This window comes from Dipodomys spectabilis, unplaced genomic scaffold (genome assembly GCF_019054845.1).
Source record: "Dipodomys spectabilis isolate Male_0828 unplaced genomic scaffold, ASM1905484v1 ptg000594l, whole genome shotgun sequence".
NCBI lineage: Eukaryota > Metazoa > Chordata > Mammalia > Rodentia > Heteromyidae > Dipodomys > Dipodomys spectabilis.
The window spans coordinates 218,884-244,799 of NW_024871271.1; the positions used below are offsets into that span (position 1 = coordinate 218,884).

At 57.3% G+C, this 25,916-nt stretch overlaps 1 protein-coding gene across 3 annotated transcripts in view; it reads right to left on the reverse strand.

Moving 5' to 3' along the window:
- Nucleotides 1-25,916, reverse strand: part of Rgs12 (regulator of G protein signaling 12) — a 66,768-nt gene that overhangs the window by 22,524 nt on the left and 18,328 nt on the right. For 2 of the 3 annotated variants that reach the window (XM_042671039.1, XM_042671040.1), the window contains exon 3: nt 13,359-13,380. In XM_042671039.1, the coding sequence (XP_042526973.1) occupies nt 13,359-13,380 (22 nt within the window). Of the gene's footprint in view, nt 1-13,358; nt 13,381-17,130; nt 17,143-17,344; nt 17,351-25,916 lie in introns of those variants that run through there. The other variant, XM_042671041.1, reaches the window with a different exon arrangement.

Genomic DNA, 25,916 nt, shown 5'->3' on the forward strand with positions numbered 1-25,916 from the left:
GAGAGGGTTTTTGTGGTCTGTCAGATAAGCCAGAAAAGCCACCACACTGCTACTGATTGGTTGGCAAAGGGACAACATGTAACAAATTTAAGTGACACCTAAGTTTGGGGCTAGCGTCACAGCACAGGCCCTCAACCCCGCGTCACCTCTAGTCACCCCGCCCAGGTGGCAGGCCGCCGTCCCTGCACAGGCTCGCCCCGGACCACACGGACCCCCTCTCCCCCGCCCCGCGTGGCAGGCAGACCCGCAGGCCGGTGAGGGACTTTACCTGGGCAGAGCCGATACGAGCCGCTGTGAGGCCATTTAGCCAAGTACTTCCAACCGTTCAGCATCAGCCACCCCTCTGCACCCATACCCGGGGCCGTGCAGGGCCATGCTTCCCGGCTCCACTCGGGCCTCCAGGGGTGGCAGCCGCCGCGGCTTCTCCAGGGACAGCCCCGCTCCACAAGGCCTCCCGGGGCGGAGGCTCCACTCCGCTGCCCCGTGCATACATAATTCACAGCTGCTGAATTATTTACACGAGGAGTCAGGAGACAGTGGGGCGCGCACGCTCGCACGCCTGCCCGACGGGCAGAGGCCGAGGCTGAGCCCTGCACGGAGAGCAAGAAACAAACTCCCGGCTTCCAAGTATGAGATTGCTACACTTGTGCCCCTGTGTGCTTCAATGTCAAACACTTTTAATTGCATAAACACAAGTGATCACTAGTGGTCTCTTAGGTAAGAGGCAAATGAACCACGCCAAGCCACGTCCAAAGCAAAACACACCACACGCTGGAAAGCCTAGAGTACTGGAAGCCATGGCCACCCCACAGGCCGACACCGCCCCCACCCCCGCCCTCCCTCCAGGACCTCACCCCAGGACCTGAGCAGAGCCAGGCCACCTTCAGGGCCTCTCCAGGTACAGAAGATCTCCACACACATGGCAGTGCCAGCTTGGCAACTTCTGTGAAGGGCCCATAACCTCATGTCTACTTACTAGCGTGACAACACATGCCCACCCGCCAGCACCAAGAGGCAGCCGCTTCCCTACCCAGCCAGCGCCTACACTGCCCCCACCACCCGCCTCACCAGCCACCCACTGCCGCCTTCCTTCACCTGTGGCCGATCCTCCCCTGTCAAAGCAGTGAGTCCTTCAAGGAAATCCTCCAGGAGCCTGCTGCGGCTTTGGAGCTAGGGCTCCAAGGAAGGAGGGGCGCATGGGCGGGGGCCTCGGCCCTGTCCCTACCTCCGTGAGTTGGCTGGTACAGGCCCGGGGATGCCACCCAGCTCCTCACGTGAGCACCGCTCTGCCTGTGAGGACAGAGCCCTGCCGATGATGTGAAATGATGCCCCGACCCCACCTCTGCTCCTCAGGCTTGGTCGACACCCGGACCCCACAGCAGCTTGATCGCCTGGCCCGCTCCCCAGCCAGGCTGCTCAGGTCTTGGACGGTGCCCCTCCCAGGGCACGGCCGTGGCGGTGGGGCGGGCGGTGCCCCCCCAGCTCCCAGCTGACTCCCGGTGCCCACGAGCAGGCAGGCTTCTCCTAGCCAGACCTCGCAGCCCACCCAAGAGCAAAGCCCCCGTGGCAAGCACGCCCCCAGCACCGCACGCGCCTACGAGAAAACCTTCTTGGTTGGCGCCTAAGCGCCCGGCTCACAACCACCCAAGGAGCTCCCACCCCGCAAAGAAACTTTCAGCATCTGAGTGGCAGAGCCTTCTGGAGGAAAATGCCAAGCAGATGGCAAATGCTGAAGAGCCTGTGTGGCCTCGGGCGGGCAGCGCGGCCAGCGCGCGGGGGTCAGCATGGCAAGTGGGGGCGAGGGGAGAGGAGGCCCTGTCACTTGTCGCCAGCACGGGTCCAAGGGGAGACCGGTGCTGACGGGGGGCGCGGTGCGCGGCCAGCCCCGCGGAGCTGAGAGCCCGCCCCCCACCTGCCAGGCGCCCTTCACAGAGCAGCTACGCTTCCTGGAGACTCAGGAATCTGAGTCCTGCAGGCTGGCCTGCCCGCCAAGAAGACAAAGGCCTAATATTCAAAATATGCAAGGAGCTCAAAATTAAACCCCACACACAAAAACTAAGAAACCAATCTATTGATTGGGCAGAGGAACTAAGGAGAGACTTCTCAGAAGCAAGAATGGCAAATGGATGCGTGAGGAAATGCTCAACATCCCTCTCTGGCCATAAAGGAAATGCACATCAAAACAACTGTGAGATTCCAGCTCACCCCAGCTAAACTGGACCAGAATTCACACAACAAATGCAGGCGGGGATGTGGGGAAAGAGGAACCCACTGTGAACTAAACGACCACGCGGGACAGCAGTCTGGAGGGTCCTCAGAAAACTAAACATGCCACACAGAGTAACATTTATCAGGATGGAAACAAGAGGTTTTCCTCTCTGTTGCTGTTTTTGTTTTCTTTTTTTTTGACTTGTTTGTTTAGTTGTATCTTTGGGAGGGTAAGGGGAGGCACAAAAAATTAGACGCTACATTGAAAATCAACTATACAACTTGTGGGTAGGGATGGGAGGGAAAAACTTGAGAAGTGTAAGGGAAGGAGTAACATTGCCCCCAAAAAAATGTACACTTTACCTGTAACTGTAACACCCAAATACCACCTTTATGATAACAAAAAAAGAGAAGGAAACATAGACCTTCCCTGTGACCCAGCCAAACCATTGTGGGCATCTACCCTGATCCTTACAAGTCAGGATACAGTAAAAACACTCACACATCCAGATGCCCTACAACAGATGAGTGGATCAATAAAATGTGGTACCTACACACAATGGAATGTTACTCATCCATTAGAAAGAGTAAGATGATGTCATCTGCAGGGAAATGGATGGATCTAGAACAAATCATGCTAAGTGAGGTCAGCCAAGCTCAGAGAGACAAAAGACGAATGTTTTCCCCCATCAGTGGAAGCTCGATCTAAAATAGAACTGGACATGATAAGCTATGCAGGCTCTAGGCATTCATGCACGCAGTCCAACTAAAGGAGGCAACCCTTCGGGGAGGAACACAAAGGCGTAACAAGTCTGAGCATTGAAATGCTACGTATCAAAACCTATTCCAGGAGATGGAAACGTGGGTTTTTGCTGTTGGTGGTGGAGGTGGTGGTGGTATTTTTGCTTTGGGGTTTTTTTTGGGGGGGAAGGGACAGATAAAGTGGGGGTAGGAAGGAAGGGTGAACAATTCAATCATGCTGTTTGGTAGATATTATGTAGGAAATGAGCTATGTAACTTGTGGGCAGGAACAAGACAAGGAAACTGGGGGAAAGCAAAGGAAGGGGTGATATTATCCACAAAAGAAGTGTACTGGTCAGGGGCTGGGAAGTTGGCTCGGTGGTAGAGTGCATGCCTTACATGCACGAAGCCCTGGGTTCGATTCCTCAGCACCACATAAGCAGAAAAAGCCGGAAGAGGTGCTGTGGCTCATGTGGTAGAGTGCTAGCCTTGAGTGAAGAGCTGAGGGACAGCGCCCAGGCCCAGAGTTCAGGCTCCATGACCGACAAAAATTTTTTTTTTTAGTTTTTATTTATTTATTTATTTATTTTTTGCCGGTCAGCTCTTCAGCTCAAGGCTAGTGCTCTACCACTGGAGCCACAGTGCCACTTCCGGCTTTTTCTGTTTATGTGGTGGTGAGGAATCGAATCCAGGGCCTCATGCTTGCAAGGCAAGCACTCTACCACTGAGCCACCTTCCCAGCCCCTTTTTAATTTAATTAAAAATTTAATGTATAAATTCTATTTTTTATTCTGGATCTATTTACATTGCTGCCAGAAGATCCATGCTATAGTGCTTTTACATTTGATAAATGTTCTGTATGCCTTTTTTTGGGGGGGGGGGGGTCCGGTCATGGGCCTGAACTCTGGGCCTGGGCGCTGTCCCTCAGCTCTTCAGCTCAAGGCTAGCGCTCTACCACTTGAGCCACAGCGCCACTTCCGGCTTTTTTCTTTTTGCTTATGTGGTGCTAAGGAATCGAACCCAGGGCCTCAGGCATGCAAGGCAAGCGCTCTACCACTGAGCCACCTTCCCAGCCCCTCTATATGCCTTTGAGAAAATGTACTCTACACTGGGCTGGAAGATCTGTCACTGGTGGTCTGTCTGTCACTCAGCTGTCGCTTGTGCACACGGCCGGCGTGCTTCCGGGTCCCTCGGCTCACGCATGCAATGCTGCCATTTTGGTGCACAATGTCTGCTTTGTCCTGCTTTGTTCACCGTGAACTGTCCTGTCTCATACGAATATTGCTATTCCAGTTTTCTTGTTTCATAATATCCGCCTGTACATTTTCTTTCATTTATTTCTGTCTTTACTCGCTGCTTTGTTGTGAAATTGGACTTGGAACAACGTAAACAGTGTCTGTCTCCTTTGATCTCGCCCCTTCCGCTGCTCGGGTCCTGTCCCTCAGGTGCTGCTTTGGACTCTTCTCCCCAGTCCCTCTAGGCAGCCATCGTCCCCACAGCCAGTGGAGCGGCCGGCGTGCCTGTGGGGGCGGAGGCTGGCTGCGGGCAGGCGCGGCTGGCCGCGGCGCTGGCTCTGTGAGCGAGGCCGGGCTGGCCCAGACCAGTGGGAGGGCGCCGAGGGATGGGCGCTCGGGAGCGGGGCTGCGTGCGCGCACACGCGGGGGGGGGGGGGGGGAGCCTCACGCATCACCCACCTGTGTGCTGTGTGCGTGGAGGTCACAGTTCTCCCCCGGGCTTTCACCCCAGGTCCCAGGAGCACGCTGTAGGATGCACACGGGGCGGCGGCTCTGACTCGGGGCCCCTGCGCTGCGGGTGCTGGGGGTGAGGCCCAAGCCTCTCGTGGGTCAGCACGTGGCAGTCCACCGCACCCCTGAGCACTTTGGTGTCAGACTCAGCGGCCTCCCAGGGCCTCCAGACCCTCACCACAGAGGCAGCGGGCTCCACTGGGCCCCGAGGACGCGAACCCTCACCCACAGACGGCTCCCTTCAGCCTCCGTGGGTCTTTGATAATCATTTCAAAAACTACTCGTGCACAGGCAAGACTCGTGGCCACCGCCCAGCCCCTCCCCGTCCGGTCCTCCCCACGCCTGCCAAGTTCACAGCCACACACGTGTGCGTGCACACACACTCAGAGCAAGCCTTCCAGGCCGGTCTGGGGCCTCCCCGGCATGCTCCGGCCCCACGTGCTCCCCCCCCCCCTTCCTCAGCACGGCCTGCCCCTCCTTCGGCCCCAGACGCAGGGCGGGGCCACCTCCGGGTCTCCGGGCCAGATCAGGCCCTGCCACGCCCACGCGCGCGCTCCGCCCCAGCCGCAAGTCCCACAGCAGCCCCCGCGTCCTGCCCACACGGGCATCCCTGCAACACCTGGCACCTTACCACTGCCTTCTTCCTCCTCTCAACCAGAGTCTCCCGAAGGGCAAAGGGCACCAAGCCGCCCGATGAATGCTGGTTTAGATATTTTTAGAAGCCATTCATCTTGAAGACGTGGTTTTGTAACAGGCGAACAAACCAGTTCGCCCTCTGCTTGTCCCGCAGAGGACTGGCCTCGGGGAGCGAGCAGCTGCAGCAACAACAGTTAGAAACGCAGTTGCCCTGGTCAGTGGTTGTTTGTGACTTGTGGCAATGCTTCTAGGAAGCTTTATGTAGATTCCAAAGCGCCGTATTGCACCAGCTCGGATAGAAGAAAGCACTGGTGCCAGTGACTTAAACACTGGCTTTACAGCGTGTAAAAAAACGCAAGTGCTTGAAGACAAGCAAAGAGAAACGTGTCACTAGGTGTCCAGGTGCCCGACAAACAGCAGTAATGTGACGTAAGTCCTGATCTACTGACAGACAACAAGACTAACAAAGCAGAATGCAGCCACATACAGGGGCCAGAGACAGACCCAGAGCACAGGACCGCCGCACACCGTCCAGGCGGGCGGGCGGGCATGGTGTCGGTGAGGAGGGACAGTATTTCCAACAAGTAGCACCAGCACAAGTGGAAACCACCTGAGGATTCCCCACTTGAGCCAGGCTCCAGCCCACTGCATGGGGCCGGAGGGCACTGGGCACCGGGCAGAGGCTCAGCACTTGCCAACTGGGAAGGCACCAATTGAACAGCCTCCTCTCCCTTCCCCTCCCCCCCCCTTCCTGTCCACTTGAGCCATGGCTCCACTTCTGGGTTTTTGGTAGTGAATCAGAGATAAGAGTCTCACAGGGCCGAGCGCCAGTGGTTCACGCCTGTCATCCTACCTACTCAGGAGGCTGAGATCTGAGAATCACAGTTCAAAGCCAGCCCTGGCAGGAAAGTCCATGAGACTCTTATCTCCAATAACCCACCAGAAAACCAGAAGTGGCACTGTGGCTCAAGTGGTAGAGCACTCACCTTGAGCTGAAGAGCTGAGGGACAGCGCCCAGGCCCAGAGTTCAGGCCCCACGACCAACCAAAAAAAAAAGTCTCATGGGTTTCCTGCCCGGGCTGGCTTTGAACTGTAACTCAGATCTCAGCCTCCTGAGCAGCCAGGATTGTAGGCATGCCCACCAGCACCTAGCAAAAGACACCTTTTTGAAGACTGGAAAATGGTAAACTAAGTCAGGACTCTCCAATTTGGTTATTTTGGGTGCCTAAATACATTTATATGAAAGATCTCTACCTGTCAGAGTCTGACAGCAGGCCACAGAGATGTGCTGCTGGTAGCTGGAGGAACACGGGGGGCCGGAGGGGGGGGGAGTCTAAGAACCACCTCAGGGCTGGTCCCCTCTGCCTGGGCCCCAAGTCACACAAGAACGTGCTCCTCCCTGACCCGCATGTGTCCCTGCGTCCCTGCGTCCCTCGGAGGGGAGCCTGCCGGACAGTGGCCCTCCATCATACACACAGCACTGAGGACCAGCCTCAACCAGCCCCTATACCCTGTGCACATCCTGAGCACAAAAACATCTTCTCTGGGGGCTGGGAAGGTGGCTCAGTGGTAGAGCACTTGCCTTGCATGCATGAGGCCCTGGGTTCGATTCCTCAGCACCACATAAGCAAAAAGAAAAAAGCCGGAAGTGGCGCTGTGGCTCAAGTGGTAGAGCGCTAGCCTTGAGCTGAAGAGCTGAGGGACAGTGCCCAGGCCCAGAGTTCAGACCCCACGACCGGACCCTCCCCCAAAAAAAAAACATCTTCTCTGAGCAAAGCAGGTGCTAATGCCAGCACTCAGCCCAGTGGGAGGCCGCTCCTGACCAGCACGAGGTCCCCCAGGAGCCTGGACGCCACACACAAGGGCCCATGGCCCCGGGGAGAGCAGGAGACACAGGCTACAGCTGCAGCGCCACCACGGGTGACATGTCCCAGTCGCGGCAGCTCCTGTCGGAATCCTGGGCAAACTGTAGCTCTGCTGTGACTGCAGGCTCTCAGGAGGGGTCCGGCATGCACCAGAGCTCCAGAGCAGCCCTGAGACCCTGCTCTGGCTGCAGCAGCAGCGTGGACAGCCCCGGGCAGCCTCCCCTCCCCCCGCCGCCCCGTCCTCGCCTCCTACCAGCCCGAGAGCACAGAACACACACCGCCCACCCAGAGGCCCTTCTCAGGCTCTTGGGCTTTGTCTACTGGGAATGGAAGCAGCACCAGCCACCGAGCACTCTCGTGACGATCCTCACAGGCACTCGATGAAACGCTTATGCCGCTTTTTCTTGTTAAGCAGCCTGCTGTTAAAATTGGATTCCTAGACCCAGCCCAAGAGCTTCCGGAACTGAAGGAGTGGAGGCCGGGAGACCGCCCTGTCCGCTCTTCACTCCAGTGCGGCGCTGTGGACCAGGCCCAGGCCGCAAGCGTGTGACCACAAGGTGCACAGGGGCCCCAGGCTGAGCGAGGCAGTGGCACCTGCAGCCCGGCCCAGGCACCGTCCTCCAACTCTGACCCCCGCGGTACTAACCTGGACTCGGGTGCCATCTGCCACAGGCTTTTCAGAAGAGGCTATAGTTTATTGTGTTTGGCTGTCCAAGAATCAAACTGCTTTCAAGTCACGTTGGGAGAGGGCAGGGTGCACCTCCACTTCCAGACGGGGGGGGGGGGGGGGGGGGGAGGGTGAGGAGGATGCAGGGAACTGCTGGCGCCGGTGGCTAGATCGGGTTTGGAGGGAGACAAACGCATCTGAGGGGCCGAGCCCTAAGGAGGCAGGGTGTCCTCGTCCACTCCACTATCTTGGAACTTCTGCTTCAAAATGTTTACAACCCAGTTAGCAATGCAAACTCTGTGCATGCATCTTGCAGAACTAGAGGGAAGCAGCATGCTGTGTCCAGGCCCCGCGCTGGCGGCTCTGGGGGAGCGGCTAGCCCCATAAGCAAACCACCGAGAACGGGACTGTATTAAGTCAAATAGTTATTGGTTCAAACAGCCGCCGTCACGTGGCGTGTGACACATTATCACTCCAGCTCTCTCATCAGCAAACACTTTCTGAAGTATGCAATTAGGTGGCGTTTTTAGTGAGAAAAAATGTGAGTTCACCAAATAATGTTCCATAAAGAGCCACAGCACAATGCTCGGGCCTTCTCCGCTTCCCTCATCTCTCCTAACTTAATGCAGTCACCTGCTGAAAGCTAACGTCGCCCTCGGTATTTTGAGGCTGGTGGCGGCGGCAGCGTTCCGGCGCCCCGCGTGAGCACCGCCACGGACGCTCACGGGACCGTGCATGTCCGGGGTCGGCTCCCACGCATGGAGACGGTGCTCAGGGGCCAGCCCTCCAAATCGCCACCACTGACACTGAAAGGCTTCCTTCCAGAAATGAAGGTTGAACAGGACACGCTTAGTGCCTGTCAAACAGCTGAGAGGCAGGGGAGGCGCGGGCTGGGTGGAGGAGAGGGCGTCCTCGGGACAGGACGGAGGTGAGGGATCTCCCGCAGGCCTGGCCCAGACCAGTAACAGTCATAGCAAACTGGGCATCCAGGGAGACAAAGGGAAACCAGCCGCAGTCAGGCCCCTGCATGGCACCCGGTGGACAGGACGGACGGGAGCGGGCAGGGCAGGAGGGGCAGGAGAGCTGGCTGGCAGCCAGCTCACAGCCATGAGGATGGTGAGTGTAGACAGGCTACTGCGTGGCCCTTGTGCAGACAGGGCAGGTCGGGGTCCCTGCTGGGCAGGGCAGGGCGTGGCTGTTTGCAAAGGCGTGAATGGCATGAGTGAGGGACGGAGGGGGTGGAGGAGGAGCCCACCCTGAGGACGTGGGGGCCTCCAGCTCCATCGCAGGTGCCTCCCAAGGCCCTGGGGTCTTCCCTGACCCTGCAGTCAGGGACCGCTGGTGGCTGTCATCTGCTGGCGAGCCCAGCCTTGCTTGCTGTGCACCGTTTCCCACACACCCCCAGACCTGGCCGCGGCCCCTCACTCCAGAAGCTCAGGAAGGGGCAACCATCATAGCTTTCAGGCTGCGGTGCGTCTGCCGTGAGCTCCCTTCGCAGACCAGGCCCAGTCCCCACAGGGAAAGCCCAGCGCTCTTATGCATACCTTCCCTTTTCTCCTTCCTTCTCTCCCTGTCCCCCTCTCCCTGCCCCTTTCTCCCTCTTTTTGAGGTGCTAGGCTTGGTACCAGAGCTCAGCGTGCTGGCCTGGGGCCTGTTGCATATTTTAACGACTTGAAATGTCCCTCCAGGTGGATTCCTGGAAGGAATTATACTCTGTACAGACTTTTGCACAAGCTTCCAAATGCTAGAATGTTCTTTCTGCTCTGAGCTAGACCTCCAGTGGTCTCTAGCCTCAAAGTGGGTACTCACAGCCCTTCCCTTCTGAGCAAGTACAAAACACACCTATTAACCAAGACTGCAGACAGCACTCACTGTGAGCAAAGGCACACACTGCCTGGACTAGCCGCGGAGGGGAGGGGGGGACGTGCGGGGGAGGGGTGCGGGGGGGGGGATGCAGGGGGGCGTGCGGGAGGGGGCGTGCAGGGGGGGGGCCCGCCGATCCCGAGACCAGGCTGACGCAGACGCAGCCCCAGGCGGGCGCACGGCCTCCCAAGGCTGGGGCTCGTCCACCCTCACCCCTGCTCAGACCACGGTGTCCCACAGAAGCTGCAAGTCCCATGCTCCTGTGTGACCGGCATCTACCACTGACCCGCAACATGAAAATGTCTGTGGAAGCACACCTCAGTTCTGCCCAGCCCTCCTCACCACTCCTGCTAGTCCCTGGGAAGGGATGGCCAGGGTCAGCAGAGGGGGCGGGGAGCTAGGGAGAGGGAGGGCCGAGGGGAGGGGAGAGGGAGGGGGAGGCCTCCTGGGAGCTGGGCTCCACAGCGGCTGCGTGGCTCCAGCACTTGAGCAGAGCCCAGGGCAGAGGCTGCCTCCAGAGGAGCCTGGGCCTCGCCCCATCCATCGGAACAGCAGATAAGGCAATATGCATAGTCAATCAGGGAGCGTCTACTTCTCACTCATAATTAGAAAAGCCATGTCCTTTGCCATGCAAAAGCTCTGCAGCTTCATGCAATCCCATTTGTCCAACCTTTCTTTGATTTGTTGTGTTTCTGGGTCTCTATTAAGAAAATTTCGAGCCGGGCGCTGGTGGCTCACGCCTGTAATCCTAGCTACTCAGGAGGCTGAGATCTGAAGATCGCAGTTCAAAGCCAGCCCAGGCAGGAGAGACTGTGAGACTCCTATCTCCAATAAACCACCAGAAAACCGGAAGTGGCGCTGTAGCTCAAGTGGTAGAGCGCTCGCCTTGAGCTGAAGAGCTGAGGGACAGCGCCCAGGCCCAGAGTTCAAACCCCATGACCGACCAAAAAAAAAAAAAAAAAGAAAATTTTGGCCTGTGCCAAGGAGACCTAGGGTTTCTCCTATTCCTTCCTGTAATGTTTTCAGAGTGTCTGCTTTGACTCCGACGTCTTTGATCCATATGGAGTTGATTCTGGTGCAGGGTGATATATAAGGATCTAGCTTTAGTTTTCTACAAGTAGTTAACCAATTTTGCCAGCACCATTTACTGAAGAGGCTGTCTTTCTTCCATTCTACTTTTTTTTAGCTCCCTTATCAAAAATGGGATGGCTATATGTCTGTAGGTTCTAGCAAAATCAATAGAATGCCCACGGATTGGGAGAAGATCTTCACTAGCCATACAACGGACAAGGGTCTCATATCTAAAATATACCTGGAACTCAAAAAATTAAATCCCCAAACAACAAATCCTCAAAGAAACAACTGCCCAAAAAATAAGTGGGCTAAAGACGTACAGAGAAATTTCTCTGAAGAGGAAAGAAGGATGGCCAATAGACACATGAAGAAATGCTCAACCTCCCTAGCCATAAAAGAAATGCAAATCAAAACAACATTGAGATACCACCTCACCCCAGTTACAATGGCTATAATCAAGAACTCTAATAACAACAGATGCTGGAGGGGATGTGGACAGAAGGGGACCTTACTGCATTGTTGGTGGGAGTGTAAACTTGTTCAACCACTTTGGAAAGCAGTATGGACGTTCCTCAAAAGACTCCATATAGAGCTCCCCAATGACCCGGCAATCCCACTTTTGGGCATTTACCCAAATAATCACAAACAAGACCATACTAAAGCTACCAGCACAACTATGTTTATTGCAGCCTTATTTACCATAGCTAAGATATGGAACCAACCCAGATGCCCCTCAGTAGATGAATGGATCAAGAAAATGTGGTATATATACACAATGGAATTCTATGCCTCCATCAGAAAGAATGACATTGCCCCCCTTGTTAGGAAATGGAAAGATTTGGAAAAAATTATACTAAGTGAAGTAAGCCAGGCCCAAAGAAACATAGGTCCCATGGTTTCCCTTATTTGCAATAACTAGTATATGTCTGAGACAAGCAGAAAACGTTGGATAAGTTGATGTTAGGTGAAATGAAGCCCCAGATAAGTATTCAAATGTTTTTTCTTTCTTGTGATTATTTCTAACACATTTATAAGATTATTTCTTTGTTGCTCTGTATGTCCCTCCCCTGTGGTATAACCCCTGTTTTCACTGTATTTGATGTTGGTATAATTTGGGGGAGTGGAAGGGAAAAAACAAATCATTTAAATAGGGATACAGGTGGACCCATTGCAACAATGAGATGTACAAGTCGTTATGTCGAAAAATGAACTTTACAATTTGGGGGAGGTGGGGAGGCAGTGGAGATGGGAAAGGATGGGAAGGGCAAACAAAGGAGGAGGTGATAAGAAATGTACTCATTACCTTGCTCATGTAATTGTAAGCCCTCTGTACGGTATTTTCACAATAAAAAATAATAATTAGAAAAGCCAGAGAACACAGAAGAAAAATGAAAGGAAAACCAATGTCCAGGGAGCCGGGGTGCCCCACCAGAGGAAGGTGGTGAGGAGCCGGGCACCACGGCAGGCCCCCCCCCCCCCGCCCCCAGAATACCAGAGGATCAACTGCACACTACATTTATAATTCCCAGTGAGAATGGAGTCCCCTCCAGCAGCCAGAGGGCAGGCCTGACCTCAGAGCTGGGCTGGGCTGGGCTGGGCCCCACAGCTGGGTTTCTTTTCCTGCATTAAGGAAGTTTTCACACTTCCAGCTCAAGACTGATTAAGTGACACATCCACTATTGTCGGGAGATATACGGAAGGGAATATAATTCCCTTTATTCAAAAGCTCCACCCCCACTCTGGAGCTCCAGGCCGCTGGTCCGGTTCTCGGTGCACTGGTTGTTATTCAGGAGAACACATTCCTCTGTCCCATGCGGACCCCTCCCCCAGGCCTCCCCCCAGGTCACAGCCTCTCCCTGGTCACAGCAGCCTCTCCCAAGGCCAACACTCAAGGTGGCAGTTGTGGGACAAAAGGAAGTTTCCAAAAGTTTCTCTCAATACTAAGAGTTACTCGAGAAACAAGTCGTCTTTGGATGAAACTCTCCAACAGTTTCAGTTTTTACAGAATAACTGGAGGAAAATTGACAAGGATCACACCGAGTTCTCCTAAATTAAACTAAACGTTTCTGGCTATTTCCTTTTTGAACTGGTCCTATTAGAAGAACCTCTGTGCGCAGAATTTCTTAACAACAAAGGGAAATGTTTGAAATGTTTGACTCTTCTTCACCGGGCCCTCAGCTCACCTAACTTTCTCCTAAGAAGGAGAGTTAGCAACCAGGAGTCTCAATCCAACTCCAGCACCGCTGGGCTCAGGGAGGGCTCTGAGAGCTGGCTGGCAGGGTGAGGCTGGTTGTGCGGGGAAGGCGGGGCATGTTTGAACTTGTCACCCACCGCCGCAGGAGCCCTGCCACTGCCCAGGCCCAGCCCGCAATGGTCCGCGCTTCCCCTCTGCCACCCGTGCCGTGGCCTCCGCAAAGCCCCAGGCCGGCCATGGCCAAGAACCTCCCACAGAGGGCTAGGGACAGGCAAGGAACACTTTCCTGACTGGGCTAAATAACAAAACATTTTCTCAATCTGAAAACGTCATTGAAAAATAAAGTATCATAAATCAGGACTTACCACCATCAGACACAGTTGCGGACTGAAAGAAAAGAGAGAAAGACATGAGTTAATTAGGCCTCGGGAAACAGCACATGGTCCACGGAAGAGCAGAGCCCAGGTCCAGGGGAGGCTGGGAGCTGCCCAGGTAGGAGTGGAGCGGAGCCGTGAGTCAGCCCAGCAAGAGGCACCTCCACCTCCGGGCGGCTCCACCCAGCAGGGGGCCTGGGCTGGGAGGGAGGAAGTCCACGTCATTTTCATTTGCAAAGAGCAAATCCCAGCACGTCCCACATCTCAGCTGTGTGTCTGTGTGGAGGGGCTCTGGGCACTGTGTGTGGGGCGGGGCGGGGCGGGGCGGGTGTGCACCAGGGCAAGCCCACACCAGACTCCGGCCTGCAGGGCCCACCAGCATCACCTCCACCTCCACCCCGGGCAGCCCAGCTCCTAGGGGCGGAGCCGCCAGGCAAAGTCAGAGTCGGTGGGGGGACAGTGGGCAGGGCCCGGACAGGCATCCAGGGGTGCAGGGGGTGCAGGGCAGAGTAGGATGGAGGCGGGGGAAGGGCAGGCTGCATAGAGTCGAGTCCTCCAGGAGAGGCTGGCTTGCTGCGGGGAAGGCCAGACAACTCTGAGGGGCAGCCCTGCCCCGGCCAGTGGGGAGCTGCACCACGGCAGACATGGCACACAGTTGCCCTTCAGAGGGCCGGGGGTGCAGCCCAGGCTGGGACCAACCAGGCTGGGTGGCGGGCATCCCAGGTTGCCAGAGAGTGCTGGGGGTTGGGGAGGGAGGGCCTACTGCTGGTATCCACACCCAGCGAGCTCCGGAGCTGGCAGAGCAGCAGCAGGAGTGGGGTGGGGACATCACAGACCAAGACCACAGGTGGCTGTGCTGCGGGGTTGGTGCACCCGGATCGGCTGGCACGCAGGGCACCTGCTGTCCCCAGCCCTGGGGAAGCCTGGGACCCGCACGCCCAGGGCTGGCCTTGGCTGCCTCTCATCTAAGGCATAGGGGGCTAGAGGAGAGAAGCTGGGTACCAAACCAGAGGCCGCTGGACAGTCTCGCTGGGCCTTCCCCACATCCGGGCCACTCGGGCAAGGGAGGCCGTTAGAGTTCTAAACAGAATGAGAAAGGCACAGAGGACACCCTGGGAGGCAGCCTTACACAAGGACCACGGCGCCTGCCCAGCCGCGGGCAGGCCAGCCTCCATCACACTGGGAAGCCTGAGCCTGTGCCCTGAGCTTCAAAACAAGTGATCCAACAGCAGCGCTAAATACTTCCCACCGGACCCCAGCCCGCTCCTCCGGCCTGTGCAGAAGGCTGCCCTGCCCTGCCCTGCCCTGCAGGCTGGCACCGAGTCCCGATGTGATCCACGCTGCAGGGGCCCGAGGTCCACCAAACAACCACTCTTCTCCCAACCAAGGGCACAGAGGAGAAGGACTTCCCAACAGCCACACTCCCAACCCTCACGCACCCTGGAGCAGGGCCTAAAGCCCAAGGTCCCAAGCCAGGGCTGGTGGCTTGTCTGTGACTCTAGCTACTCCAAAGGCTGAGATCTGAGGCCCGTGGCTCCAAGCCAGCTTGGGTAGACAAATCTGAGATATTCTTAGGTTCAATAGCCAACAAAAAGCCACAGGTGGCAGTGTAGTTCAAAGGAGAAGAAAGATGCAGATATACAAGAAAACCACATGCAATATTTGATGCAATATTTAAAAATTGCAAATGTCAAAGTAGAGAGAGTGCACAGAGATGAAAAGGTGAGGAGCTGGAAGGCAGAGCCACACAAGACATCCCGCCTCGTTGAGGGCCCCAAAGAGGAGGCAGAAGCTGGTGGGCTCGCTCTGCAGGAATGTAGGGGGGAGGGATGGTCTGTGCTCTTCAGGGGGGAGGGATGGGCTCGCTCTGCAGGGGTGTGGGGAGGAGGGGTGGTCTCCACTTTGGAGGGGTGTGGGGAGGAGGGGTGGCTCACTCTGCAGGGGTGTGGGGAGGAGGGGTGGTCTGCACTCTGCAGGGGTGTGGGGAGGAGGGGTGGCTCACTCTGCAGGGATGTGGAGGAGAGGTGGGCTCGCTCTGCAGGGGTGTGGGGAGGAGGAGTGGTCTGCACTCTGCAGGGGTGTGGGGAGGAGGGGTGGTCTGCACTCTGCAGGGGTGTGGGGAGGAGGGGTGGTCTGCACTCTGCAGGGGTGTGGGGAGGAGGGGTGGTCTGCACTCTGCAGGGATGTGGGGAGGAGGGGTGGGCTCTCTCTGCAGGGATGTGGGGAGGAGGGGTGGGCTCGCTCTGCAGGGGTGTGGGGAGGAGGGGTGGGCTCACTCTGCAGGGGTGTGGGGAGGAGGGGTGGGCTCGCTCTGCAGGGGTGTGGGAAGGAGGGGTGGTCTGCACTTTGCAGGGGTGTGGGGAGGAGGAGTGGTCTGCACTTTGCAGGGGTGTGGGGAGGAGGGGTGGTCTGCACTCTGCAGGGGTGTGGGAAGGAGGGGTGGTCTGCACTCTGCAGGGGTGTGGGGAGGAGGGGTGGGCTTGCTCTGCAGGGGTGTGGGGAGGAGGGATGGTCTGCACTCTGCAGGGGTGTGGGAAGGAGGGGTGGTCTGCACTCTGCAGGGGTGTGGGGAGGAGGGGTGGTCTGCACTCTGCAGGGGTGTGGGGAGAAGGGGTGGGCTCTCTCTGCTGGCTGGCCTGTGGAGACCAGCCCAGTAAGAGCTGCAGTCTGTACAGGGCTGGCCATGTCGGCCAGGCGTCCGCTCACTGAGGAGACAAATTCAAGAGCGCGGCTAAGCCGGGAGCTTCACTCCCGGAGGAGGGGTCTGTGGTAGAGTGTGGGCGGAGACCAGGCCAGGTGAGCACTGGACGCTGAGTGTGAGCATTCCAGCTGAGCGTGGGCACAGATATGCACAATCACCTGACCTGACACAGGCTCCCTCCTCTCAGCTCCCGCCTCACCACTGACCTCTGACCCCAGGGACTGTCCACCTCCACCAAGCTGGACACAGCCCATGTTACCCCTCTAGGGTCACATCCCTGCAGAAAAATAAGTGACAACTTTTTCTAAGAAGTTAATTTGCAAGGGAAACTTCCCATCACCGTGGGTCTCACGGAACTGCCCGGGGCTGACTGCACGGGGAATGCACCCTGGCGGAACAGTGCCGCGTGTCACAGGAGCGGGAGCCTGCTCAGGCTGACACGGCCCAGAGCGAGGACGTCCAGCAGCGTGGACACGTTCCTGGGGGCGGGGCTGCGTTCTAACAGCCACGCCTGCTGCCGGGACTTTACCTGGGCATGCAGGTGCCAGGGCCGGCTACCGAGGGGCACCAGCCAAGGGCCTTTCTGTTTACGAGGGCAGGCCTCGGGCCTGGGGGGGAGGCGGAATAAGAAGGCAAGGAGGGGAGGCCAGCGGGGGCCCCAGACCAGCCTCATGATGCCCGTCTGCCTAGGCCTGGTGTGCAGCTGTATCTCAGCTCACAAGCCAACACTCGGAAGCCGTCACAGTCCCAAGAACAGCCCTCACCCCCACAGTTCCACCGGGCCCGTGGGGCAGCCACCCACGCCGTGGGCCAGCACAGCACTGTATTGCTGCCCTGATGCGTTACTGTAGTGCTGTGGAACGCAGCAGGGCCGCCGTGCACAGCACTGTGCACCATTGCTTTAGCACTGCACGCCGAGGGCAGCACCGCACAGCGCGGTGCGCCAGTATTTTATTACTGCCAGCATCACTTCTAGGCCCTTTTGGGATTTTCCTTTCACCAGGACCAACCAGAACCACGGAGGAGGCTTCACAGATCTGACACAGACCAGAGCGATGAGACCTTGAAATTCTTCTTTTGAAAGAGATACATTTCATTCTTGGTTTGAAACTTTTTTCTTCATCCCTCGTGGGGCCTGAACTCTGGGCCTGGGTGCTGTCCCTCGGCTCTTCAGCTCAAGGCAAGCGCTCTATCACTTAGCCACAGTGCCAGTTCCAGTTTTCGGGATCCTCAGTTCTCAGCCTTCTGAGCAGTTAAAATTACAGACATGAGCCACCAGCAACTGGCCTGGTTTGAAACTTTCAATCTTACGTCAGTCATTAACATAACTGGAAAAAATAAAGTGATTTCACAGCACTGGCATAAATACGCAAATTTTCTTTTCTTTTTTTTTTGGGGGGTCTGGTCATGGGCCTGAACTCTGGGCCTGGGCGCTGTCCCTCAGCTCTTCAGCTCAAGGCTAGTGCGCTCTACCACTGGAGCCACAGCACCACTTCCGGCTTTTTTTTCTTTTTGCTTATGTGGTGCTGAGGAATCGAACCCAGGGCCTTGAGCATGCAAGGCAAGCGCTCTACCACTGAGCCACCTTCCCAGCCCCAAATATGCAAATTTTCAACGGCTGAAGAGCCCGCCCCCACAGGAGCATCGCGACGGCAGCGGTCAGTGCCACGGAGGATGTGGTTGCGGCTTTCCTTTGCTAGATACAAATTACAGAAATTGAAGGTGTACAGCACAGCGTTTTGATACCCTGCACACTGCAGTACAATTACCACCACAAGATAATAGCACGTCCCTCCCACACATGGAGGTTACCTGTGTGCACACTTTAGCACTCAGTATGAGCACTGACTAGCACTTGCTCACCTGATAACCCAAGTGTGAACTTGGACCCACAGCTCCTCCACCCCACCTGACAGGCCGGGGACCACCGATCTCTCTGCTTCTAGGACTCATCCACATATAAGTGGATGAGAAGATGCAGTGTTTGTCCTTCCTTCTGTGTCTGGCACTCAGAACACTCAGAACGCTGCTTTTTTTTTTTCCTCAACGCTGAGTCTTGAACTCCAGTCCTGCACTCCCTGGGTGGGTGCTCTACCGCCTGAGCCACACCGCTAGCCCTTATGCTTCAGGTCTTTTCTGAAGAGGGTCTCAGTGCAGCCTACCACACCATCTCCTATTACACCTCAGACACACCCGGCGTGATAGGCACATACGCTACGCTTTTAAGTTGGCGGGGATGTGGTCTTGTGGACTGTCTCCTGGGATGGCCTGGAACTGCAATCCTCCAGATCTCTGCCCCCCAAGTAGCTAGAATTACAGGGGTGAGCTGTACTGAACATGGAGTGCAGCTGTCTCCGGGAGATGCTGACCTCCTCCTGGGGGGCTCCTCCTGGGGGCTCCCCCTGTGGAGGACACAGGCACTCCGGGTCTGGTTTCCCAAGGATCTTCACCCGGTGTTCACAATGGCTGTACCGACTGCCACTCCACCGCTGGTAAGCACACCTCTCCCACGGGCCCGGCCCCCGAGCAGGTGCACGGGTCACAGCTCACGGGCATCTCTGTGGCCTGCCCACGGAGGGCACGTGCAAGTCTTTTTTGGAGAAACAGCTTCTCAGGCCTCTGCCATCCGGTGGTCGGGCTGTGCCGCCCGCGGCCCTCAGGGGACAGGGGTGCAGACACCCTCTCTGGTCCGGTGCGTCTCGCTTTGTTGGCAGCGTCTTTCGCAGGCAGCAGTCTCCGGCCGGACACGGCCTCCTGGTTCACCTCTGCTTTGGTTTTCTGCACTTTTGGTGTCATATAAAAACAAATCATCACCAAGACCCTATGTCTTCTAGGAATCGGATTCATTTTAATTCATTGTGAGTGGCTTTGTGTGGTATGAGGTAAGTATCTCATCTAAAGACTTCGGAAGGTAAGTACCCCAAATTTCTTGCATACTTGGACCACTATAAGCACTTTTTTTTGGTCGGTCATGGGGCTTGAACTCTGGGCCTGGGCGCTGTCCCTCAGCTCTTCAGCTCAAGGCGAGCGCTCTACCACTTGAGCTACAGCACCACTTCCGTTTTCTGGTGGTTTATTGGAGATAAGAGTCTCACAGACTTTCCTGCCCGGGCTGGCCTTGAACTTTGATGCTCAGATCTCAGCCTCCTGAGTAGCTGGGATTCTAGGAGTGAGCCACTGGTGCCTGGCGTTTATGAATCTTTTCTATAAATGGCCTTTCTGATGTTTAATATTCTGTTATCTAGTGTGGCTGGGTTTGGTAATTTATTTTCACTAGCCAGTACTTCTTAGATTCTTCCCACATGTATACATTTTATTTACAAAAAAAAGAACAAAAATTTTAAAGTAAAACCACAAAAACAAAGAAAATGTGAAAAAACTCCAGTAAATTAGCATTATTCTGTGCTTATCATTTGAAAGGCTCTGACATTAAACAGCTCAATGAATTTCTCCAGCGTGATTCCAAGATTAGAATTTCAAGTAAATATATTTCTTCTTTATTATTTATTTATTTTTATTTTTAATTTTTGATGCTAGTCCTGGGGCTTAAACTCCAACAATAGGCGCTGTCCCTTAGCTTTTTGGTTCAAGGCCAGTGCTCTATCACTTGGGCCACAGCTCCACTTCTAGGTTTTTGGTAATTACTTGGAGATGAGAGTCTCACAGACTTTCCTGCCTGGGCTGTCTTTGAACTTTGATGCTCAGATCTCAGTCTCCTGAGTAGATAAGATTACAGCTGTGAGCCGCCGGCATCCAGAAATATATTTCTCTTTTAAAATGTTATATTATGAGAAATATATTTCCACGTCTGCTGGCGTGCAGCTCATTCCCCAGGCCAGCCTCAGACACTCACACCTTCCTCTACCTTGAGTGGCGATCAAGAGCTCCTCTGCGGACTGGTGCTGCCAGCGCCTGCCGGGTCCGTGTTGGTCGCCGAGTTCAAGCCCCAACACTGGCCAGCACCTCACGCATTCTGTCGGAATTCTATTGTGAATCGACGTTTTGAAGCTTTTAATAATTTGTATTCATCAGTGTTACATGATGAATATAATCTTCACCAAGTCTGTTCTCTGACCTCAGCAAAGGGAATTATTAGAGCAGATAATCCGTATGCACTGGTGGAGGCTGTGATACAAACTTTCTATTTTGAGACACCAGCAAAATTTCCTGCCTTGGACATAAAAACTACTGAGTAGCCGCATGAGAGTCCCGAGAACGAGAACAGAGGTTTGCGGGATGCCCAATGCACCAAATAAGAAGACAGCTGATCTAAATGATGAAAACCTTAGGAGTTCAGCAGTCCAGTTCACATGCATTTATTCTAAAACCACCGTGTGCAGTTTGCATTTATTCAGCAGTCCAGTTCACGTGCATTTATTCTAAAACCACCGTGTGCAGTTTGGGGAGTCTCAGTCCCTGCGGGATGAAATACAGAAGACAGCAGCTCATGCCTGCGTGTGTGCATCTGTGCACGTGCACATCTCTGCATGTGCACGTCTGTGTGCACCAGGGGGTGGTGGGGCTGCGCCCCGCCCCGCGGCTGCTGTGGAGGACCAGCCCTTCCCCTGTCCTCCCCGCCCTCGCTCTCACAGCCCCACAGCAGCACCCACGTCTCCCCTGGGAAGCCCCGCTGCCTCTGGCCAGCCCTGCTGTGGGGACAAGCCCGCACCAGCTCGAAGCCTGCTCTTGCAGACCCACGGCCCGCACGCCTGCCCTCTGGCCGGCAGAGCAGGAGGGGCTGATGCACAGCCAAGCTGGGACTCGAACCCTGTGCCGGAGCCCAGGCACGCTGGCATGAGCACAGAGTTTGCAACCACAACCCACGCTCCCCCACGCTCCACTGCTCTCTTCTGTTCACATACACAAGCACACACCTCCATAAGCGCGCACACACACACACACACACACACACTTTTATTTACTAAGCAAAGACAATTGGAGAAGTCCACGCAGGACACAGTGGAGGAGGCACACATTTCCAGTCCACTCCTGGGAGCTGGGTGTGGTGGCACATGCTGAGGCAGCCATCAAGAGGGTTACGGCCTGAGGCCAGTCCAGGCAGAAGGTTAGTGAGACCCCATCTCGCAGTAATTCTGGGCATGGTCGTGGATGCCTGCCAGTCAGCTATACGGGAAGATCATACAGAGTCCAGGCTACCTCGGGCACAAACATGAACCCTAACAAAAAGCTAACGAAAGCATGAAGGACTTAGCTCAAGTCTAGCAAGTATGAGACCCCGAGCCAAACACCGGTACTACCAAACAGATCACAGGAAGGCACCGGGGCCGGGGACCAGGCGTGGCCGAGGAAGGGGGGCCTGCCACAGAGAGCTTCCCCCAGCGCCTGAGCCCCGGCCGGTGCCCCCTCACCTCTGGCCGAAGCCTGGGCCTCTCCCAAGACTCAACAGCCACGGAGCAGAGGCCACGACGTGCAGCCAGGGCCACGTGGCCAGGGCGTCTGCGGACGCTCCCTGCACAGCGGCAGCCAGGCTGTGCCCTGCACCCTCTGGCCCGTGGGGAGGACTCACAGCCCAGGGGACACTTGGGCCTGACAGGGCCGCGGGGAGGAAGGAGGGCCAGGCCCCTAGAGAGCACCACACCCGAGGGAGCCGAGCACTGGCTTTCCTCCTGGCCGCGGAGCCTTGGCTGTGGCATCTGCAGCTGCCTCCCCTGGAGGCCAGCCTCCCGCCCGTCAGGCAGGCTCCGTCCTCTCCCATGAGCCCCCGCTGTCCAGGCCCACCGCAGGGCTCTGGCAGATATGGGGTGTGCGTGGGGCGGCCTCTGTGCGGAGACGGGCGGGCAGTGTGCGGGGCAATGCAGCGGCGCCCCAACACACGAGGCCCCGCGGGTGCGGCCTGTCCGTGGGGTCTGGAGAGGGGCCCACAGACGCCCGCACACGCGGCAGCTCGCAGGGTGAGGCGGGAGCGTGTGGGGAGAACGTGGTGTGCATCTGGGGCAGATTTTCAAGGTCGAGCCCGCGAGCTGCCAGCGTGTGTGTCCAGTAGCCGGCCCGAGCCGCAGCTCCACGCGGTCCTCCCAGGAGCTAGGAGCAGGGGTGAAGGCCCGGGAGGCGGTGCTCGGGCCTCACAGGCCTCCCCGATGTCAAAGGGCACCGTGGGGGTCAGGTAGGAAGCGCTGACAATGAAGTTGAGGAAGTCTAGGGCAACACCTGTGCCAACAACACACAGGAGAGTCGGGGGACGGCTGAACGAAGAGGGGGGGCAGCGGCCGGGCCCAGGAAGGCAGATGGTGCGGGGGGGGGGGGGTGCCAGGTCTCCTCCGGTGGCCCTGGTCAGCTCCGCCGTGGCAGGGCCCGCAGCAGCCTGACACCAGAGGGACAGGAAAGGCGGTCACGGGTGACGGGGGAGGAGGAACGAAGAGACTCAGCCAAATGCAGGGCGGCCAGCGAGCCTGGGAAGCAGCAGGGCCGCAGACACGTCGCCCCCACCCCCCGCCCCCTGGCACGCGGTTTCTCACGCCCCACGGCCGCCCCGTCACCCTGCTCACCATGCCCGTAGCCCGTCGCGCACACGCGCCGCGGGGGTCTGTGGCAGGATGGCCCCGGCGAGGCCCACGCTGCCCACGGCAGGCCCTGGGAGGAGCAGGCAGGGAGGGAAGCCCCGGGCAGCGGGCGCGGCGCGGGCTGCTGGTCCCGCCTCTCGACCCCTCTTCTCTCACCCCCACCCTTCCCACGGCCCCACGCCTGCCTTCCGCACACCTCGTGCACCTGTGTGGCGGGCAGCGCCCTCCGCAGGCCAGGCCCACCGACCCCAGCGACCGTGAGGCCCGCACTGCCCGGAAGGAGCATTCCACTTCTCCAGTGGTAAACGGAGATGAGGGACTCACAGACGCTCCTGCCCGGGCTGGCTTCGAGCCACAATCCTCAGATCTCTGCCTCCTGAGTAGCTAGGATGACAGGTGTGAGCCACCGGTGACGGCTTATAGTACAGCCCTTCCATATTTTCAAATATGAAACAGAACCTAACATGCGAAGGGAGAGAGCCCCTCGCCCTCGAGAAAGCTCTCTTCCTGATTGCTCCAAGCTGACAGAAGCAAAGCTCCATCCAATCATACACACGGGCAGAGTGTATTTCAGGAGAAGGACAGGATAGCTGGAGGATCACCAAACCACCACCTGCCGGCCACCCCCGCCTGCCCTGGCACGGCAGCACCAGGCACAGCCCAGACATCTGAGGGCTGAAGAGAAACTGAGCAACCCCCCCCCCAGTGGCCATGGAAGACACCTCACCCCTCAGGCGGGCCTTCGGCTCCCCACTTCGCTGGCTCTGCCCCGCCCCGAGGCCGAGGCTGAGGCCAAGGCCAGGGAGAGTGGGCGGCGGCTGGGCAGGCTCACACAGGGGGCAGGCTCACACAGGGGGCAGTCTCCCGCAGGGGGCGTGCGGGCGGCGGAGCTGCTTTTCATGTGACAGCGCGCGCCCCTGTGGGAGCCAGTGCTGAGTCTGCGGAGAGGCTCTCGGAGCCCTGAGAGCAGCCAGGGCCGCGTGTGTCCTGCCCGTGGGGGTTGAGGGAGCTGTGGCCAGTGTCCACGGACAGCCAGAGCCTCGAGTCCTCCCCGCTGCCCATGCCCCCGAGAGCGTGCTGGGATCGCAGAGGGAGCAGGGGGCGCCGGCACCGGCACCTGCGCACGCACACACAGCATCGAGACGCGCCCCCCCCCCCCCCCCCGCCGCACACCCAGGACAGGCACGCCAAGCCCAGAGAGGGGGCACAGTCTCTCGCATCCTCTCCCTCTACCTCTCCCTCACACGCGTAGGGGTCGTGCGGTGGCCATCCCGACTGGCCAGGCCAGGGGCCAGAGCTGGAACTTTCCCCCCCTTCCACGGCAGCCGGTGTAGTGAAGGGAGAAGGTTACGGGCATCTTTAAATACAACCTTCCCGGCCAGGCTTCAGCTCCGCACTAAACAGCTATCTGCCTGTTTAAACATCTGGGAACACTGCAGGTCAGATTTACAGAGGGAAAGAAAGTCGGGTCTGTCTGCACGTGTGACTGTAGTGGACATGGCAGCCCCTGGCTCTCGGTCCCCGGTGCCCGGCGCGCACCCTTCCAACACCCCAGGGGACACGGCCGTCCCAGAGGCCGGCCGGCTCTAACACACGCGCTGGAACCCCTTCCATCCCGGCCCCCACACCATTCACTTCCAACCAGTGGTTTCTCCTGCAATTCTCAGCAGATTACTCCAATTAGATGCTAAGAAAACATCCTAAGATGAAGCAAGTTCCAGACATGAACCAATTAAAAATCAGTACCTAGCAATTAGTAACCATCTCCTGTACATAATGTTTATCTTTGCATCAACCCAGCAAAGCCATGGAAGAAAAGTGAAGATTTTTATCTTTTTATTTACTCTTAAGCTTTTTAAACACATTTTATCCTATGCTCAACTTCATAAACTCATATAACAACTAGTCATTAAGTATATTCACGCAGTAGAACCAACTATAAAACCTAAGCTATAAACTGGCAGTCTAAAAAATCATGAGAAATATCAGTGCTTATCTAGTTGAAATTTCCTATTTCAACCACATCGACTCACATCTTTAAGGTGTTAGGATTACTATGGTAAGGGAAAGAACATTTGGCGGTCTCTGGAAGCTAGGAGGATTTGAAGTGAACCCCCAGGGAGCATGGCAGGCCCTGCCCTGGCCCCCGGCCCCGAGCCCCCAGCCCCCAGCCCGGCTCTTAATCCAGGCTGTGCGCTCTCAGTTCCTTGAGACAGAACCAAGAAAAGCAGCTTCCGCTCTCCGCTTAAAATCCTTGGGAAATTCCCCAGCGCCATTCACAGAGAGCCAGCTTCAAACAAAGCAGTGGCCAAGGTGCCAAGTTCTCCTACAACGCTGTGGGGGGGGGGGGGTGTGGAAGAATCCCAGTGGGAATCACTTACCTGCTGGCCTGTAAAAACGTCGGATTCGTCTGACAACGCTTTTTCCAAATTCATCTTAAGACAGGAGAACTTCAGAACTGTGCCAGGCACCAGATCTAAGGCGCCGCTGGGCACGGCGCGCCCGTGCCTGTCAGAACAGCCCAGGCATTTCAGCACGGCCCATGGGCTTCCTCCGTAACCTATGGCAACAGCAGGGGCGGCCGTGGTCTGCGGGAGCCCCGCCCACCCTGCCCGCACAAGAGCACACGGGGAGACTGGTCAGAAGGGGCGGCTCGCCGCACCACAGCTGCCGGCGATCGGCGCTCCCCTCGCAGAGTAACTACAGCTGCCGCTGGTTCTGTGAGCAGCCTGCCGCACGTGCACGCGCAAACACACACGTGTACACACACACCCTCCCCGCCCCAGGGCCTGAGAACCTCCACTTCATCGATGGTAGCAAGCCGGAAGGTACCAGAGCCAGCGCCCCCAGAGACCCCAGCCTCCACCTCGCTCCCTCCCTCCCCCTCCACCGGGAGTCCCCTCCCCAGACCCCAGCCTCCACCTTGCTCCCTCCCTCCCCCTCCACCAGGTGCTCCCCCCCAGACCCCAGCCTCCACCTCGCTCCCTCCCTCCCCCTCCACCGGGAGCCCCCTCCCCAGACCCCAGCCTCCACCTCGCTCCCTCCCTCCCCCTCCACCAGGCGCTCCCCCCCAGACCCCAGCCTCCACCTCGCTCCCTCCCTCCCCCTCCACCAGAAGTCCCCTCCCCAGACCCCAGCCTCCACCTCGCTCCCTCCCTCCCCCTCCACCGGGAGTCCCCTCCCAGACCCCAGCCTCCACCTCGCTCCCTCCCTCCCCCTCCACCGGGAGTCCCCTCCCAGACCCCAGCCTCCACCTCGCTCCCTCCCTCCCCTTCCACCGGGAGTCCCCTCCCAGACCCCAGCCTCCACCTCGCTCCCTCCCTCCCC